We start from the raw sequence: 19,292 nt of genomic DNA on the forward strand, positions 1-19,292 counted from the left end.
GAGGAACTTGAAGCTTTCCACCTTCTCCACTGCGGTACCGTCGATGTGGATAGGGACGTGCTCCCTCTGCTGTTTCCTGAAGTCCACGATTAGTTCCTTCATTTTGTTGACGTTGAGAGAGATTATTTTCCTGACCCCACTCTGCCAGGGCCTTCACATCCTACCTGTAGGCTGTCTCGTAATTGTTGGTAATCAAGCCTACTACTGTTGTGTCGTCTGCAAACTTGATGATTGAGTTGGAGGCGTGCGTGACCACGCAGTCCTGGGTGAACAGGGAGTACAGGAGGGGGCTGAGCACTCACCCTTGTGGAGACGCTGTATTGAGGATTAGCGAAGTGGAGATGTTGTTTCCTACCTTCACCACCTGGGGGTCGCCCGTCAGGAAGTCCAGGACCAGTTGCACAGGGACGGGTTCAGACCCAGGGCCCCGAGCTTAATGATGAGCTTGGAGGGTACTATTGTGTTGAAGGCTGAGCTATAGTCAATGAACAGCATTCTGACGTAGGTATTCCTCTTGTCCAGATGGGATAGGGCAGTGTGCAGTGCGATGGCGATTACACCGTCTGTGGATTTATTGGTGCGGTAAGAAAATTGAAGTGGGTCTTGGGTGTCAGGTAAGGTTGAGGTGATATGATGACAGACGTGAGTGCTACGGGCCATAGTCATTTAGTTCAGTTACCTTTGCTTTCTTGGGTACAGGAACAACAGTGGACATCTTGAAGCAAGTGGGGACAACAGACTGGGATAGGGAGAGATTGAATATGTCCATAAACACTCCAGCCAGCTGGACTGCGCATGCTCTGAGGACATGGCTAGGGATGCCATCTGGGCCGGCAGCCTTGCGAGGGTTAACATGCTTTAATGTCTTACTCACGTCGGCCACGGAGAACGAGAGCCCACAGTCCTTGGGAGCAGGCCGCGTCGGTGGCACTGTGTTATCCTCAAAGTGGGCGAAGAAAGTGTTTAGCTTGTCTGGGAGTAAGATGTCGGTGTCCGCGACTTGGCTGGTTATCCCTTTGTAATCCATGATTGTCTGTAGACCCTGCCACATACATCTTGTGTCTGAGCCATTGAATTGCGACTCCACTTTGTCTCTGTACTGACATGTTGCCTGTTTGATTGCCTTACGGAGGGAATAACTACACTGTTTGTATTCAACCATATTCCCAGTCACCTTGCCATGGTTAAATGCGGTGGATCGTGCTTTCAGTTTTGCGCAAATGCTGCCATCTATCCACGGTTTCTGGTTTGGGTAGGTTTTAATAGTCACTGTTGGAACAACATCCCCTATACACTTCCTGATGAACTCAGTCACTGTGTCAATGTAAGCATCAATGTTATTCTCAAAGGCTACCCGGAATATATCCCAAAATAATCTTGAAGCATGGATTCCGATTGGTCAGACCAGTGTTGACTAGACCTTAGCATGGGTACTTCCTGTTTGAGTTTCTGCCTGTAGGAAGGGAGGAGCAAAATTGAGTCGTGATCTGATTTGCCGAAGGGAGGGCAGGGGAGGGCCTTGTAGGCATCTCGAAAAGGCGAGTAGCAGTGATCTAGTGTTTTCCTTAAACGAGTACTACAGTCAATGTGTTGATAGAACTTCAGTAGCGTTTTCCTCAAATTTGCTTTATTAAAATCCCCAGCTACAACAAATGCGGTCTCAGGATATGTGGTTTCCAGTTTGCATAAAGTTCAGTGTAGTTCCTTGAGGGCCGTCGTGGTATCGGCTTGAGGGGGAATATACACGTCTGTGACAATAACCGAAGAGAACTCTCTTTGGAGGTAATACGGTCGGCATTTGATTGTGAGGTATTCTAGGTCGGGTGAACAAAAGGACTTGAGTTTCTGTATGTTATCAAAATCACACCATGAGTAGTTAATCATGAAGTATACACCCCCACCTATCTTCTTCCCGGAGAGTTCTTTATTCCTGTCTGCGCGATTAACTAAGAACCCAGCTGGCTGTATGGACATGGACAGTATATCCCGAGAGAGCCATGATTCCGTGAAACAGAGTATGTTACAGTCCCTGACGTCTCTATGGAAGGAGATCCTCTCCCTGAGCTCATCTATTTTATTGTCCAGAGACTGAACATTAGCAAATATACTCGGAAGCGGTGGATGGTGTGCCCGCCTCCTGAGTCGGACTAAAAGTCAGCTAGCAGAGACAACTTGGAGCAGCCTCTGGGATAAGTTAAATTGCCATGCGGGGTACGAACAAAGAATCCAATTTAGGAAAGTCGTATTCCTGGTCGTAATGCTGGTGAGTTACCGCCGCTCTGATATCCAAAAGTTATTTCCGTCTGTATGTAATTACATTCTGGGCTAATAATGTAAGAAATAACACATTAAAAACACTGCAAAGTTGCTAAGGAGCTAGAAGCAGAGCTCCCATGTCTGTCAGCGCCATGATCACTTAAGAGAAAGCTGCAAACTGTAACCAGTGCCTGCAACCTGGTTCAGGTTATCAGTCAACCTACCAGGGTAGTTACAAACAGCACAGGAATGAAATCAACATGTATTGATCACATTATTACTAATGCTGCAGAAATGTGCTTGAAAGCAGTATCCAGATCCATTGGATGTAGTGATCACAATATAGTAGCCATACAGTGAGGGAAAAAAATATTTGATCCCCTGCTGATTTTGTACTTTTGCCCACTGACAAAGACATGATCAGTCTATAATTTTAATGGTAGATTTATGAACAGTGAGAGACAGAATAACAACAAAAAAATCCAGAAAAACACATGTCAAAAATGTTATGAATTGATTTGCATTTTAAATGAGGGAAATAAGTATTTGACCCCTCTGCAAAACATGACTTAGTACTTGGTGGGAAAACCCTTGTTGGCAATCACAAAGGTCAGATGTTTCTTGTAGTTGGCCACCAGGTTTTCACACATCTCAGGAGGGATTTTGTCCCACTCCTCTTTGCAGATCTTCTCCAAGTCATTAAGGTTTCGAGGTTGACGTTTGGCAACTCAAACCTTCAGCTCCCTCCACAGATTTTCTATGGGATTAAGGTCTGGAGACTGGCTAGGCCACTCCAGAACCTTAATGTGCTTCTTCTTGAGCCACTCCTTTGTTGCCTTGGCCGTGTGTTTTGGGTCATTGTCATGCTGCAATACCCATCCACGACCCATTTTCAATGCCCTGGCTGAAGGAAGGAGGTTCTCACCCAAGATTTGACAGTACATGGCCCCGTCCATCATCCCTTTGATGCAGTGAAGTTGTTTCCAACGCCATGTTTGACGGTGGGGATGGTGTTCTTGGGGTCATAGGCAGCATTCCTCCACCTCCAAACACGGCGAGTTGAGTTGATGCCAAAGAGCTCGATTTTGGTCTCATCTGACCACAACACTTTCACCCAGTTCTCCTCTGAATCATTCAGATGTTAATTGGCAAACAGACGGGCATGTAGATGTGCTTTGTTGAGCAGGGGGACCTTGCCGGCGCTGCAGGATTTCAGTCCTTCACGGTGTAGTGTGTTACCAATTGTTTTCTTGGTGACTATGGTCCCAGCTGCCTTGAGATCATTGACAAGATCCTCCCGTGCAGTTCTGGGCTGATTCCTCACCGTTCTCATGATCATTTCAACTCCACGAGGTGAGATCTTGCATGGAGCCCCAGGCCGAGGAATATTGACAGGTCTTTTGTGTTTCTTCCATTTGCGAATAATCGCACCAACTGTTGTCACCTTCTCACCAAGCTGCTTGGCGATGGTCTTGTAGCCCATTCCAGCCTTGTGTAGGTCTTCAGTCTTGTCCCCGACATCCTTGGAGAGCTCTTTGGTCTTGGCCATGGTGGAGAGTTTGGAATCTGATTGATTGATTGCTTCTGTGGACAGGCGTCTTTCATACAGGTAACAAGCTGAGATTAGGAGCACTCCCTTTAAGAGTGTGCTCCTAATCTCAGCTCGTTACCTGTATAAAAGACACCTGGGAAAGAAATCTTTCTGATTGAGAGGGGGTCAAATACTTATTTCCCTCATTAAAATGCAAATCAATTTATAAAATTTTTGACATGCGTTTTTCTGGATTTTATTGTTGTTATTCTGTCTCTCACTGTTCAAATAAACCTACCATTAAAATTATAGACTGATCATTTCTTTGTCAGTGGGCAAATGTACAAAATCAGCAGGGGATCAAATACTTTTTTCCCTCACTGCATTTTCAAAAACAAAAGATCCAAAGGCTGGGACTAATATAGTGCATAACAGGGTCATACAATTTGTTTTGCAGTGATTCCTATGTCGTTGATGTAAATAATATTTGTTGGTCCGTGGCGTGTAATGAAGAGAAAACAGACGTTGCACTTGACACATTTATGAAATTGCTTATCCCAGTTACTAATAAGCATGCAACCATTAAGGAAATGACAAAAAAACTTAAATCCCTGTGGATTGATGAGGAATTGAAAAATTGTATGGTTGAGAGGGATGAGGCAAAAGGAATGGCAAATAAGTCTGGCTGCACAACCGATTGGCAAACGCATTGCAAATTGAGAAATCATGTGACTAAACTGAATAAAATTACAAAATAACTACACTATGAAACAAAGATAAATGACAAAGAATGATAGTAAAAAGCTTTGGAGCACCTTAAATGAAATGATGGGCAAAAAGGCAAACTCAGCTCCATCATTCATTGAATCATATGGCTCATTCATTACAAAACCGACTGATATTGCCAACTACTTTAATTATTTTTTTCATTGGCAGGGAGTTTTGTCGCACCTGGACTACTGTTCAGTCGTGTGGTCAGCTGCCACAAAGAGGGACTTAGGACAATTGTAATTGGCTCAGAACAGGGCAGCACGACTGGCCCTTGGATGTACACAGAGAGCAAACATCAATACGTCAATCACTCCTGGCTCAAGGCAGAGAAGAGGTTGACTTCCTCACTACTTGTATTTGTGAGAGCTGTCTGTTTAACCGACTAGCACACAGCTCAGACACCCATGCATACCCCACAAGACATGCCACAGGTCTCTTCACAGTCCCCAAGTCCAGAACAGACTATGGGAGGCGCACAGTACTACACAGAGCCATGACTACATGGAACTCTATTCCACATCAGGTAACTGATCCAAGCAGTAAAATCAGATTAAAAAAAACTATAAAAATACACCTTATTGAACAGCGGGACTGTGAAGCAAAACAAACATAGGCACAGACACATGCATACACACGATAACATACGCACTATACACACGTACACATGGATTGTGTGTTGTAGATATGTGGTAGTAGAGTATGGACCTGAGGGCACACAGTGTGTTGTGAATTCTGTAATTAATTTATTGTCATGTTTTTAAAATTGCATTACTGCCTTAATTTTGCCGGACCCCAGGAAGAGTAGCTAATGGGGATCCATAATAAATACAAATGTTATCGTGTGTGTGTGTGTGCATGCATGTGTCTGTGCCTATGTTTGTGTTACTTCACAGTCCCTGCTGTTCCATAAGGTGTATTTTTATCTGTTTTTTAAATCTACATTTTTACTGCTTGCATTAGTTACTTGCATCAGCACTGAAGTCTAACAGCCCCCACAATCTTTTTATCATAAATTTCTCTCAGCCAATCATCAGTCATTTGTGTAAGTGCTGTGCTTGCTGAATGTCCTTCTCTATAAGCGTGCTGAAAGTCTGTTGTCAAGTTGTTTACTGTAAAATAGCATTTTATCTGGTCAAACACACTTTTTTCCAAAACTTTACTAAGGGTTGGTAACAGGCTAATTGGTCGGCTATTTGAGCCAGTAAAGGGGGCTTTACTATTGTTAGGTAGCGGAATTACTTTTGCTTCCCTCCAGGCCTGAGGGCACACACTTTCTATTAGGCTTAAATTGAAACTATGGCAAATAGGAGTGGCAATATCGTCCGCTATTATCCTCAGTAACTTTCCATCCAAGTTGTCAGACCCCGGTGGCTTGTCATTGTTGATAGACAACAATACGTTTTTCACCTCTTCCACACTCACTTTACGGAAATTACAACGCTCGACTTTCATAATTTGGTCAGATATACTTGGATGTGTAGTGTCAGCATTTGTTGCTGGCATGTCATACCTAAGTTTGGCAAGATTAGCAATTAAAAAATCATTAAAGTAGTTGGCAATATCAGTCGGTTTTGGATTGAATGAGCCATCTAATTCAATGAATGATAGAGCTGAGTTTGCCTTTTTGCCCATAATTTCATTTAAGATGCTCCAAAGCTTTTTACTATCATTCTTTATGTCATTTATCTTTGTTTCATAGTATAGTTTACTATTTTTATTCAGTTTAGCCACATGATTTCTCAATTTGCAATACGTTTGCCAATCAGTTGTGCAGCCAGACTTATTTGCCATTCCTTTTGCCTCATCCCTCTCAACCATACCATTTTTAAATTCCTCATCAATCCAAAGGGATTTAACAGTTTTTACAGTCATTTTCTTAATAGGTGCATGCTTAGTAACTGGAATAAGCAATTTCATGAATGTGTCAAATGCAGCGTCTGTTTGCTCCTCATTACACACCACGGACCAAGAAATATCAACAACATAGGAATCACTACAAAACTGTAACCAGGTTGCAGGCACTGGTTACAGATCAGAGAACCAAACACTGAGCCTGGTTATTATGTGTCATATCGTGATGGCTCTCATTTCCAGGAAAATGAGTTACTCTCAACAGAAGATCTACACCTAGCAATACAGCTATATATTGACGATCTTGAAATCACTAACCCTCTCGGCACATCAGTCACTTGAGCACTTCCACCCTATCACAGGTTTTCCTCCAGATCTACTACACAATCTTTTGGAAGGAATCGTTCCAGTTGAACTTGCACTTTGCATTAGAGAAATGATTCGGCTTAAGCACTTCACTTTGGTGGTCCTCTGTAGCTCAGCTGGTAGAGCACGGCGCTTGTAACGCCAAGGTGGTGGGTTCGATCCCCGGGACCACCCATACACAAAAAAATAAAAATACATGTATGCACGCATGACTGTAAGTCGCTTTGGATAAAAGCGTCTGCTAAATGGCATATTATGTTACAGTTTGAAGCTCTCTCTTAAGTGGACAGCTTGATGAAAGCCAGTCAATATTTAAATCAGAGATCAAATACATTATTAAGCATTTCACACGTTATCCAAATACTGACTGTTAGCACTTGGTGGTCTATAGCAGTTTCCCATCAATCTGTGTGTAAATTGATGAGGGAAACAAACAATTTAATCAATTTTAGAATAAGGCAGTAATGTAACAAAATGTGGAAAAAGTCATGGGGTCTGAAAACTTTCCAAATTCAGACCCTTTAATCAGTACTTTGTTGAAGCACCTTTGGCAGCGATGTCTCGTTATTGTGACAATAAATAAATAAGTACATTTGTGACCCATTTGTCCATGTTTCTTGGGGATGTTTCGATCCTATCCTTAAAAATGGCAAGGTCTTGAGATATTCTGAACTCATCCAGTGGTATAAGCACTGTTTTATTTATCTGCAAATCGATGTGTGTGTACACTCTATAACAGCTCAAGACATGGTTATGACGCCCATCAGTCCATGTATTGTAATTATGACACAAAGGTTTGTAACATCTAGTATGTAGACTCCTAAGTAGCATGTTATAGCACATGACATGAGTGGTCATACAGCATGTGTTATAGCAACAGTTGAGAGCACATGACAACAGTCATCTATAACACCAATTACAACTAGCTTTACATCTGCCGTTGCTCATAATTTAATAATTGTAGATAACTTAGACACCTTATGATGAATGTTATGTGTTATGTAGCTTTTATAAAGTCTTTATGGACTGATAGAGTTTAATTGTCACCTACAGTAAAGAGGCAGCGACTTTACTTACCTGATGACATTGCTGTAGTACGAGTTTGAGGATTATTTGAAGGCTCATACCTGAAGAAAGTACTTCAGGAATATTTTAGCAGTATTACCTAAAGACAGAGGCGTAGTACTTGAGGAAGCCCAGCAGCAGCTCTCCCAGGGAGGCCTGGTTGGACGAGGAGTAGGGGGGGATGTCTCTAGGACCTTCAGGCACCAGGTGGATGTCCATGGAGGGACGGAAAGAATCCTGAAACAGCAGGGATGTATTCATCAGCGACACCGTTGGAAATTGTTTTGCACCGTAGCAAAAAGTTTTGCTACAAACCCCCCGCCCCCCAAAAAAACACAGGACGGAATCGCGGAATCCAGACAATAAAACGGAATTGAACAATACATCTTTTTTTTTTTTTTACTTAGTAGAAAATCTATTAAATGTTTTGAACTTATTAGAATGTAGTTAAATTCCACTAGTTTCTCATAGAGCAAGCATCAGTCATTCATATTTCCTGCAACTTTCCGAAGAAGTCACGGCATTGGGAATGCGCTCGTTTTTTGTAGCCAGATGGCATGCTGAAAAACTTATTTCTAAAGGCTTTCCAAAAACGTTTCGAATTAAATGTTGACTGCAAAGTAGGCCTAGCTGGCAGAATGATATCATGATGATCAATCGGGGGGGCATCACGTGTAGTACAGAAACATCGCTAGCCAAACACGTCTCTTACTTTATTAGATTTTTTTCCCAGACCACAAAAGTAGTCTCCTGATGTAGTTTAAGCATTGTTGTGGATTTAGAACAGCCAATGTAGTTGTTTTTCTATTTAGTGCGATTTGGAGAGTGAAAACCTGAAAAAACTGGGGGAAATACAAAACCTGAAAAAACAAATAGACAAAATGGAATTTGGCAAAAATAATATGTCAGAATATGTCATAACAGCTGACATAACCCTGTCATGACCCATATATTTACACCTGTTGTGACATATTGCGTTATTGTATGGCTGGTTATGACACCCATTGGTGTGTACATCGGAGTTAATATAGCCTTTGTTGTCTATTCACTGCAACGCCGGCGGGTTTTGGACTTTAACCCCTTTTAAACATTGTGTGTGTTGACTTCTATTTCTTCTGCATCCGTTGCTACCAACCATTAATCTGTGTGATTAACGAGGGCTGAACTACAGCTGTGTTTGTGAGACAAGGGCAGATCCCTTAGGGAACCTGGGACGGGTCTTTTTACAAAAACGTCTGTACAGTACGTAATGGTTTGAGCTACAAACTATGAAAAGCTGACTCTCACAAATACACGTTTGGCTCTATTACGCTCACAAGCAACACAAAGAGTCGTTAGAAAGTAAGGGTTTCTTCTTCATAGAACATCCTAGGAACACCAGATGCCACACAGTTGTCACTGACTAGTTGGATATTCATTTCCCACTGAGCAAACAATCTGTCCTTACAGCATTCATAGAAATTCATTTATATTGACATTTGTCAAAAAATCTCATGAATGCAACCGTTTGTCAAATAGTTGTGTGTTCTACTTGTAGACCTGGTTGTCCTGAAAATAAAATGGTAAAACACTTAATTGTGAGGCTAAATATAAGGGCATGCAGATAAATGAAAGTCAAATAATGAAAATGCGAATTTTTGCTGGGGTCTCGGGACTGATAGGGTTAAGAGTCAATGTTAATTCCCTTACCGGATATTCCTTCTGCAGAGAGGGAATGACTGGTTCAGGCAGAGCTGTAGAGACATGCACACTGGGTTAAACAGTGTAGTGGTTTCCATGGACAAAGGAATGTCAGAGGTATATCGCAGTTAGTGCAGGACCATGAGCACTGTGTGTGTGTGTGTGTATGTATGTGTTTGTGCGTTCACTCACTCTGAAGGTAGTGTAGTACCATCAGTACTAGAGTGTAGCTGCTGAGTGTTCCTTTGCTGGCATCGTTTATCCCGTGATGTCTGGCCCACCTCTTAATCACCAGAATGATGGGACGCACACGCCGCTCAGCTACAGAGACAGAGAGAGCTGAGGCTAGTACAGCAGTTTAACATGTCCAGCACATTGTGCGTAACAGGGTTAGAAATGCTCCTTATTGAAAAGTGACTTTCACCTAAATTATCTGTTTCTGATATTATTCATGTGTGAGTGGCGTAATGTGGTAGTGCAGTTCTGTGGTTACTCTAGAAAATCATCTGAATAGAAAGGATAATACCCACAGTAAACACAGTTTAGATTAGAGAGGACGCGGGGGGGCCCAGACAGATTATGTGGGAGCGGGTGGTCAGACAGACAACTTTGGGATTAAATGTTTTCAGTGTAACCTTAAGACTAAAACCAGATATACAGTATGTTGAAAATATAAATGGAGCTATATAAAGGTATGTTTAAATGAGATCATATTTCAGATCAAAAATCAAATCTAATTCAAAAAATTTCATAGCATGGGACACCATTTGATTTGATTATGTTTTGAGTCACTTACAGTGCATTCAGAAAGTATTCAGACCATTTCCCTTTTTCCACATTTTGTTACGTTAGACTTATTTTTTTCCTTCATCAATCTACACACAATACCCCATAATGACAAAGCAAAAACTGGTTTTAGACATTTTTGCAAATTAGTTTTTTTTAAACCACAGAAAAACCACATTTACATAAGTATTCAGACCATTTACTCAGTACTTTGTTGAAGTACCTTTGGCAGCGATTACAGCCTCGAGTCTTATTAGGAATGATGCTACAAGCTTGGCACACCTGTATTTGGAGAGTTACTCCCATTCTTCTCTGCAGATCCTCTCAAGCTCTGTCAGGTTGGAAGGGGAGCATCGCTGCACAGCTATTTTCAGGTCTCTCCAGAGATGTTTGATCGGGTTCAAGTCTGGGCTCTGGCTGGGCCACTCAAGGACATTCAGAGACTTGTCCCGAAGCCGATCCTGCATTGTCTTGGCAGTGTGCTTAGGGTCGTTGTCCTGTTGGAAGGTGAACATTCGCCCCAGTCGGAGGTCCTGGGCACTCCGGAGTGGATTTTCATCAAGGATCTCTCTGTACTTTGATTGGTGGAGTGCTGCAGAGATGGTTGTCCTTCTGGAAGGTTCTCCCATCTCCAGAGAGGAACTCTGGAGCTATGTCAGAGTGACCATCGGGTTCTTGATCACCTTCCTGACCAAGGCCCTTCTCCCCCGATTGCTCAGTTTTGCCGGGCGGCCAGCTCTAGGAAGAATCTTTGAGGTTCCAAACTTCTTCCTTTTAAGAATGGAGGCCACTGTGTTCTTGGGGACCTTCAATACTCCAGAAATTTTTTGGTGCCCTTCCCTAGATCTGTGCCGACACAGTCCTGCCTTTTTTGGTATCCTTCCCTGTGCCTCAACACAAGCCTGTCTCGGAGCTCTACGGACAATTCCTTCGACCTCATGGCTTGGTTTCTGCTCTGACATGCACTGTCAACTGTGGGACTTTATATAGACAAGTGTGTGCCTTTCCAAATCATGTCCAATCAATTGAATTTACTACCGGTGAACTCAAATCAAGTTGTAAAAACAACAAGGATGATCTATGGAAACAGGATGCACCTGAGCTCAATTTCGACTCTCATAGCAAAGGGTCTGAATATTTATGTAAATAAGGTATCTGTTTTTTCTATTTAATACATTTGTTTTCACTTTGTTATTATGGGGTATTATGTGTAGATTGATGAAGATTTATTTATTTAATCAATTTTAGAATAAGGCTGTAACGTAACAAAATGTGGAAACGGTCAAGAGGTCTGAATACTTTCCAAATGCACTGTAGCTAGCTATCTTTTTGATACACTGTTAAATCAATTAGTCACTGCTAGACTGGTAGCTACCTTCAGCTGAGTAAACATGTCTGTCCGTTCGTTCTCTCTTTGATTAACGTAAGCTAGTTAACAAATAAGAGTAACTCAATCTGGTAGCCATCTATTCCACCCTTGTCTGGAAAACACTGTTAGTAAAAATAGAATTGTCAATATAGTTAACTCACTCTCGGTGTGTTGGTAGTAATTATGAATGTGTATAAATTGTCTATGGTTAGTTGGTTCTCAGCCTGCTAGTAATCTTGCTGCCAATTTAGTGACGCTAACTAGCTAACAGCAAGCTGACAATATTGAAATGTCCATGTTAGGTGTGCTAAGCTAGCCAGTCTAATAGAGATCAACACAATTAGTGAGGTGGTTAAATTGTGTATTGTTGTGTGTTCTGTTATAGATGGTACATCATCTGATTCCAACAGCATGTGTTTCCAACCCCAAGCTCTGCACAAGGTGAAGGTAAGTAGGCAAAAGATAAGCTGACGGAAAAGATAGCTCAATTTACAGTAAGCATGGTATAAAAATGAGTTTGGTAGTGTTTGTGTTATGGGGTTGCATGTGGTTAGATGTAGCCTGAGGACCACAGAGTACCATCCAGCCAATGTAATCAATTTAGTCTACCCCTTTACTCTTTACCTTTTCTCTTTGTAAAACTCAGGTTATCTGGAGTCCTTCCACGGACCCTAGTGAAAGATACCCCAAAGCGGTGGCATTTTGGGTACACAAGCATGGGGGGTTATGGAGCACAACAAGATTGTGGGACTAAAACGAGCCAGGGACACTGACAGGTCTAAAATCAAGACAACACTAATGACACAACCACCTCATTCTTCTCTGCAAATTCTCAACACACAATTCAAGGACACGTCTACAAAAATCCCCTGCTACTATTGACATGAATGATCTGTCTAAGTCAATGGGCTTGAGGAAGGGGTTTTTGGTTGTGCTTAAGAGACAGTAAATGTAATGTGTATGAGAACGATTGAGGAGAAATGGCGCCTTTTTCAATCTCCCATCCACAACAAAACATACTGTGTAAGAACTCTCCTCCTAAGACTTTTCACACCTTCTGCAGCCCCCCCCAGCCCATTCACTTTGTTGCCTTATCTTTCCTCTCAAAAGCAGATCCCTATGTCCCTAAAGAAAACACTAGTCTGTGTCTAACACTTAGGTCCCAATCAGTTGACACCGTTACCAAAAAAGGAGTGTTGCCCTATGCCCCTTCCACAAAAAGTGTAAAATTTTAAACACCACAACCATGTCTTTCCAGGAGATGTGCAGTACCAGCAAATCTTCTGCAAGAGGTCCTACACCACTTATGGCAGTCTTATCCAGCTGGCCGTACACCGGGACAACACCATTCGCCACAAGCACTCTGCTTTAACAACCCACCACGCCAAACACCATTGCCAGTGTACCGAAGCCGGATAAAGGACCATAAAATAAATATGGATATTTTCGATCAAGCCTCAAAATGTGTTTGCCTTTATGGATTCACAGAATGTATTTACAGTGCCTTCAGAAAGTATTCAGACCCCTTAACTTTTTCCACTTTCTTACGTTACAGCCTTATTCTAAAATGGATTAAATAAATAAAAAATCCTCATCTACACACAATACCACATAATAAAAAAGTGAAAACAGGTTTTTCATTGTTTTTGCAAATGCATTAAAAATAAAAATAGAAATACCTTATTTACATAAATATTCAGACCCTTTGCTATGAGAGTCGAAATTGAGCTCAGGTCGAGGCACAGATCTGGGGAAGAGTACCAAAACATTTCTGCAGCATTGAAGGTCCAAGAACACAGCGGCCTCAATCCTTCTTAAATGGAAGAAGTTTGGAACCACCAAGACTCTTCCTAGAGCTAGCCGCCCGGCAAAACTGAGCAATCGGGGCAGAAGGGCCTTGGTCAGGGAAGTGACCAAGAACCCGATAGTCACTGACAGAGCTCCAGAGTTCCTCTGTGGAGATGGGAGAACCTTCCAGAAGGACAACCATCTCTGCAGTACTCCACCAATCAGGCCTTTATGGTAGAGTGGCCAGACGGAAGCCACTCCTGAGTAAAAGGCACATGACAGCCCGCTTGGAGTTTGCCAAAAGGCACCTAAAGACCAGACCATGAGAAACAAGAGCATCTGGTCTGATGAAACCAATATTTAACTCTTTGGCCTGAATGCCAAGCGTCACGTCTGGAGGTGAAGATTGATGTTGGCAGCATCATGCTGTGGGGATGTTTTTCAGCGGCAGGGACTGGGAGACTAGTCAGGATCGAGGCAAAGATTAACGTAGCAAAGTACAGAGAGATCCTCTGTAGCTCAGCTGGTAGAGCACAGCGCTTGTAATGCCAAGGTAGTGGGTTCGATCCCCGGGACCACCCATACACACAAAAAAAATAATTATGCACGCATGACTAAGTCGCTTTGGATAAAAGCGTCTGATAAATGGCATATTATATTTATATTATAGATCCTTGATGAAAACCTACTCCAGAGCGCTCAGGTCCTCAGACTGGGGCGAAGGTTCACCTTCCATCAGGACAATGACCCGAAGCGCACAGCCAGGACAACGCAGGAGTGGCTTCGGGACAAGTCTCTGAATGTCCTTGAGTGGCCCAGCCAGAGCCCGGACTTGAACCTGATCGAACATCTCTGGAGAGACATGAAAATAGCTGTGCAGCGATGCTCCCCTTCCAACCTGACAGAGCTTGAGAGGATCTGCAGAAAAGAATGGGAGAAACTCCCCAAATACAGGCATGCTAACCTTTACTGTCATAGCCAAGAAGAATCTATGCTGTAATCGCTGCCAAAGGTGCTTCAACAAAGTACTGAGTAAAGGGTATGAATACTTTATGTAAATCTAATATTTCAGTTTCTATATTCATAAATGAGCAATAATTTCTAAAAACCTGTTTTTGCTCTTTCATTACGGGGTATTGTGTGTAGATTTTAGATTTTTGTATTTAGAATAAGGCTGTAACATAAAATATGGAAAAAGTCAAGGGGTCTGAATACTTTCCGAAGGCACTAAGCAGTCCAGGGCTCTGTAATATTAAACAGATGTTAGACATTCAGATATATCCAAATAATGTTTATTTGTCAAAATCTAAAATACAGGGGAGTATACAATATTTAATGACAACTCAAAAAGAGAACTGGGTATTCAACATTAATGATATGATAAAAGTAACAAAAAAATACAGTCTGAACAGTGTAGTACAGTTCAGTGTGTCTCATGTATAGTAAAGTGCAGAGAACTGTAGCTGCAGATTGTTACAACAGATAATGTGATTTAACCAAAGATTTCTGGTATCTTACAGGGATAGGTACTGTTTGGTGTTGCACAGAATTTGACCAATCTTGGCGATGCCGTCTTCGTCCTCGAGTCATGGAAACAGGAGTCTCATAAAATGTCTATGTCCAGTTGCAGGGGGTCCGTATGAATTTAGAAAATGCTCAGTTTTTAAAATAAATATTTTTTTGCTCCATGAAATAGTCCAACAGTGTACGCCGCCATCTTATCTTTTTCAAGTCTTCTCTCATTGATCGAGACAGGCGAGTGTCCACCCCAAAGTTCCGCATGTCAGGATGACAGACAACTGTCTCAATCAATTAGAAAATACTTGAAATAGACAAGATGGCGGCATACACGTCGATGGAGCAAAAAAAGTATTTATTTTAATAACTGAATTCAAACTGACCCTCTGCAACTGGACATACATTTTATGAGACTCCTGTTTCCACAAATCGAGGATGAAGAAAGCGTCAATACCAAACAGTACCTATTGTGTAACTCCCAGTCATGGATACCAAAAACACATTATCTGGTGTAACAATCTGTAGCTAAGAGAACTGGTGTTCAGCAGATGACAGGATAGGTTGTCATTATGAAATTGCCATTCCAAAGAAACATACAGTAAATTCAGGGAACACTTGTAAAGCTGTGGGAGGAGTGTTGTCATGATCAAACTGCCATTCAGCTCTTGAGCCATCTTCTGCTTGAAATCCAACATAATGTCCAATCCATCGAGAGGGATACAGATCTGCTACAATGACACGCAGGCAAAGGAATTCTGTTTTTCCTCCAAGATTCCACTCCAGAAAGAAGCCCAGGCACCACACAGCAGTCTGCAAAACAAAAAAAGATAATACAATTATACTCCTTTGCACAGTTTGAATGAGAGTTGAACTGTGCAAGCATAACACCAATTAGGGTAGACTAGTTAAACATGCTTACATGTGCATTGGCACAGAGATTACATTTAAAACAATATCTAGCCTAATAGAAAGAAATATGGCATAACCCTCAAAGTTTGCCCAGTGACCAGACTGTGCAAATGTACCAAGGAAGGTAGGCAGACAGTATCTAGCTACAGCCATGTCTAACAGGCATGCTTAGGCAAATATTTGTATAGTAAAACCAGCTTTATAACAGTTAAATTGTAATTATTGTTTCTCCTCACTGTTCGCTAGTAAACTTAGCTAGCTAGCTTGCTGGATAGCCAATTATGGATATTTACATCTGTTTGGAATCCTGTCTTGCGTCATGCCTATAATTTTGTGATTTTGAAATGCATCCATGGTCATAATCATAACCAATGTCAACCTTTGTCAATTATGTTACATAGCTAGCTAGTAAAACTATTTACAGATGCTGATGTTACACATTTCCTAAAAAGTCAAAAACGGGAGGCCTGGCGCATACTAACGAGTTAGCAGGTGCCAGGCTAACTAGCTAGCCAACTCCAGTCGTGTGCTAACGTTTGCTGGTAAACTTAGCTTTAGGTGGATGGTTGAAATGTTATAGCTTGTTGTTTATTAGTCATATCTACGGCTAAAAAGAGAAAAGGTTTCACAATCGAGATACAATAGGATCTCCGATTGTAAAACCTCTTCTATTTTTTATCACAGATATGGCTACCTGTAGTTGTTTAGTTAACTTAGCTACCTACCTAAATTAATTTGATTTCCCCCCACTGTAACACAGTAGTATGTTAGCTAGCAATAACCAATATGGGTTTCAGTAGATAAACTAAAGTTAGCTAGCTAGATGGCTTGCAGGAAAAATAACTTACCACCGTATTTGTCATCTGCCCTATTGGTGCTGGCATCAGCTGTAGCGGAGCTTCTCGCCAAATCCAACTCTTAGAAACATGGACGGTTGAATGTCACCATGTAGATAAAAATAAATGCTCCATCGTCAAATTCATGTTGATGAGAGGAATCACTTGAAGCCTTTGTGGTCTGGTCAGTTCTTTCAGTTTAGCCCAAAGGATTGTGTTGTTAGTGTCGCCTCCCTTTCAAAAAAGCCTGCCTTGGGGGACAGGGCCAGAGCACGAAGCACCGCCCCACACCAGTTCAGACTGGAAATGGAAAAAATGTGTCAGCTTGTATATTTTGCAATGAACCCGCTGATAGGAACATTGCTGAAAGTTGTCCAATGGCTCTATCGAACAAGGACAACCATATCTACACGCACAAAAATGTATAGTGCAATCAGTATCACATAGAGCCTTCTCGAAATGCCACACAGCAGGACTACATATATTTTCAGACCTCCCCCCCCCCCCCACCAATACACTGGAAGCTGTCATCGGTGTATCATTCAGCGGGCGAAGCCTTCCTCATGGGCAATTGTGTGTGAAATATCACTGACCTAGAAATGCCTCAGACATTATGAAAACAAGCCCAGATTCCCCCAGGGTAAAATTCCCCTTTAAATAGTTTTGTAAATAAATTAGTTATTTTTCTGTATTTTATTAAAGTGTGATTGAGAGTGAAAATCAGAGAATTCTATAGGAAAACTCATTAAAAAAAAAAAAGAATTTTCCACACAGGGCGCCTTTCCTTCGCCGGGCAGGCCATTTGGAAATGTTTTGGCAAAATTGCAGTATACCCACTTCTCCAGGCACCACTGCCAATGTAAAAATAGCGGTCACACACAGCATGATGTTAAAGGATAAGCAGTCCATTCACTCTGCCATAATAAGCCAGTAGGTCCCAATCATAAGAATACAAAAACACAACCATTGGGCTGAGCATTTCCCAACTGAAATGTACAACTATTACTTCCCATTGCAAAAAAACATTTCATGTTTAGCACACAAAGTAATCGGTGATCTGAAGTTTAAATGCAACAATCTTTCACCCACACAAGTTATTTTCAAAAGACATGGCTAACAGCAAGCTAGCCACAATAAAAAAAACAGTTCCACTCACCAGATTATCATTTGAAACGTAATTTATTGTTTAAACTTATTCTTGAAAAGGGAGAAGCTAACAAATTAGCAACGACATCCTCTTTAAAAACACCTGCTGCAAACTAGCTAGTTTGATTGTGGGAAAACTACTGCTTGCTATTGCGCAGTGACCTGTTGGCCTTCAAGAAAGCAGAAGTTTTTGTAAAAACGGTCACACCTATTACAAGTAAAAATGTGACTAGTTGATTCCACTGTCAACAAAAAATTAATTTCCCTAATACAGTTGAATGGCAGATGCCTTCTATCTAAAATGGATATTTTCAGACATTAAATCAGAACATCATGGAAAATAACAATATCATTATAATTTTATAAATCTTTAGCTCTTCTCTGAAGGCGTAGAAGGCCCTCATTGTGCCCCACTGTGTTTGGGTTAGTAATAATTTGTAGAGTGGATCTTTTTGCCCTCAGCATGCATTTTTTCACCATTCTCTGAAAGTCTATTCTCTGCGGCCAAAAGGAAGGCCTCTAAAAAAAAAATATGTGAAGACCATGCCATTCACCAAGCAGCTAAAATAAATCCTAGGGAAAACACTGCTGATATAGCCCAATAATACAATCCCATAATATAATGGGCCACACGAGAATCTCTGGTATTTTAACCTATTTTTGTACATTTTGATCTTGCCTAGGGTGGCAAAATTGCTGGGACCGAGGCTGCAACGTGAGCTGCGTCACATACACCTAAAATAACATTGCGGGACTGAGGTTGGGTTCAGGACCAGTTCTTGCGGAGCAGGTGGGAGTCAGGCAAGAAGTCCGCTGGGAGCGGGCGAGTGCGGTAAGAAAAGCAGCAGGATCGAGATGAAGAAAACAGTCCCAGGCAGACCTAATTTAGATCGCCAGTTTTAGTGTCAACCACAAACTGATTATTTAGTTTCACCAGTAACCAGGTGAGGGTGAGAGGCGACAGGTTGTGTGTGTGTGTGTGTGTCCTTACCGTCGGCGTAACTTCTCAGCAGGAAGGTGTTTCTGATCCCTACAGTGTTGTTTACGTTCAGATCAAACTCCACTCCACTGGAGAGAAGGGAAGAGAGAAATAGCTTTTTATAGAGAAAGGTTTGATATACCCCAGGGATGGGCAACTGGTGGCCTCCCCCTTTTGAAGGTCCTCGGCTCAATTTCTCCGGCCCAAAAATGTGGGTACGTAGACCCGCGAGCAACTGCAGCCCTCATGATGAGTTTTTTGTGGCCCCCACCCCCATCAAAGTTGCCCATCCCTGATATACCCAGTTCATTACCCATGTACTGTACTACTGTGGAAATAGACCATTAGTAACATGTCAATATTTATTACGTCTATAAAGAAATATTTGATGCACAGCAGTATTCAGGGGTTAAAAAATGTTATTATCCCATGACTGAAATG

The 19,292-nt window shown here is 41.8% G+C and overlaps 1 protein-coding gene across 4 annotated transcripts in view; it reads right to left on the minus strand.

Annotated features, from left to right (window-relative positions):
- Positions 1-19,292, minus strand: part of tent2 (terminal nucleotidyltransferase 2) — a 76,610-nt gene that overhangs the window by 45,281 nt on the left and 12,037 nt on the right. For all 4 annotated transcript variants that reach the window (XM_041904419.1, XM_041904421.2, XM_041904418.2 and 1 more), the window contains 4 exons: positions 18,864-18,940; positions 9,713-9,841; positions 9,530-9,573; positions 7,941-8,077 (listed from right to left, as the gene is read on the minus strand). In XM_041904419.1, coding sequence (XP_041760353.1) covers positions 7,941-8,077; positions 9,530-9,573; positions 9,713-9,841; positions 18,864-18,940 — 387 coding nt within the window. The remainder of the gene's footprint in view (positions 1-7,940; positions 8,078-9,529; positions 9,574-9,712; positions 9,842-18,863; positions 18,941-19,292) is intronic.

Source organism: Coregonus clupeaformis, chromosome 18 (genome assembly GCF_020615455.1).
Source record: "Coregonus clupeaformis isolate EN_2021a chromosome 18, ASM2061545v1, whole genome shotgun sequence".
Classification (NCBI taxonomy): Eukaryota; Metazoa; Chordata; class Actinopteri; order Salmoniformes; family Salmonidae; genus Coregonus; species Coregonus clupeaformis.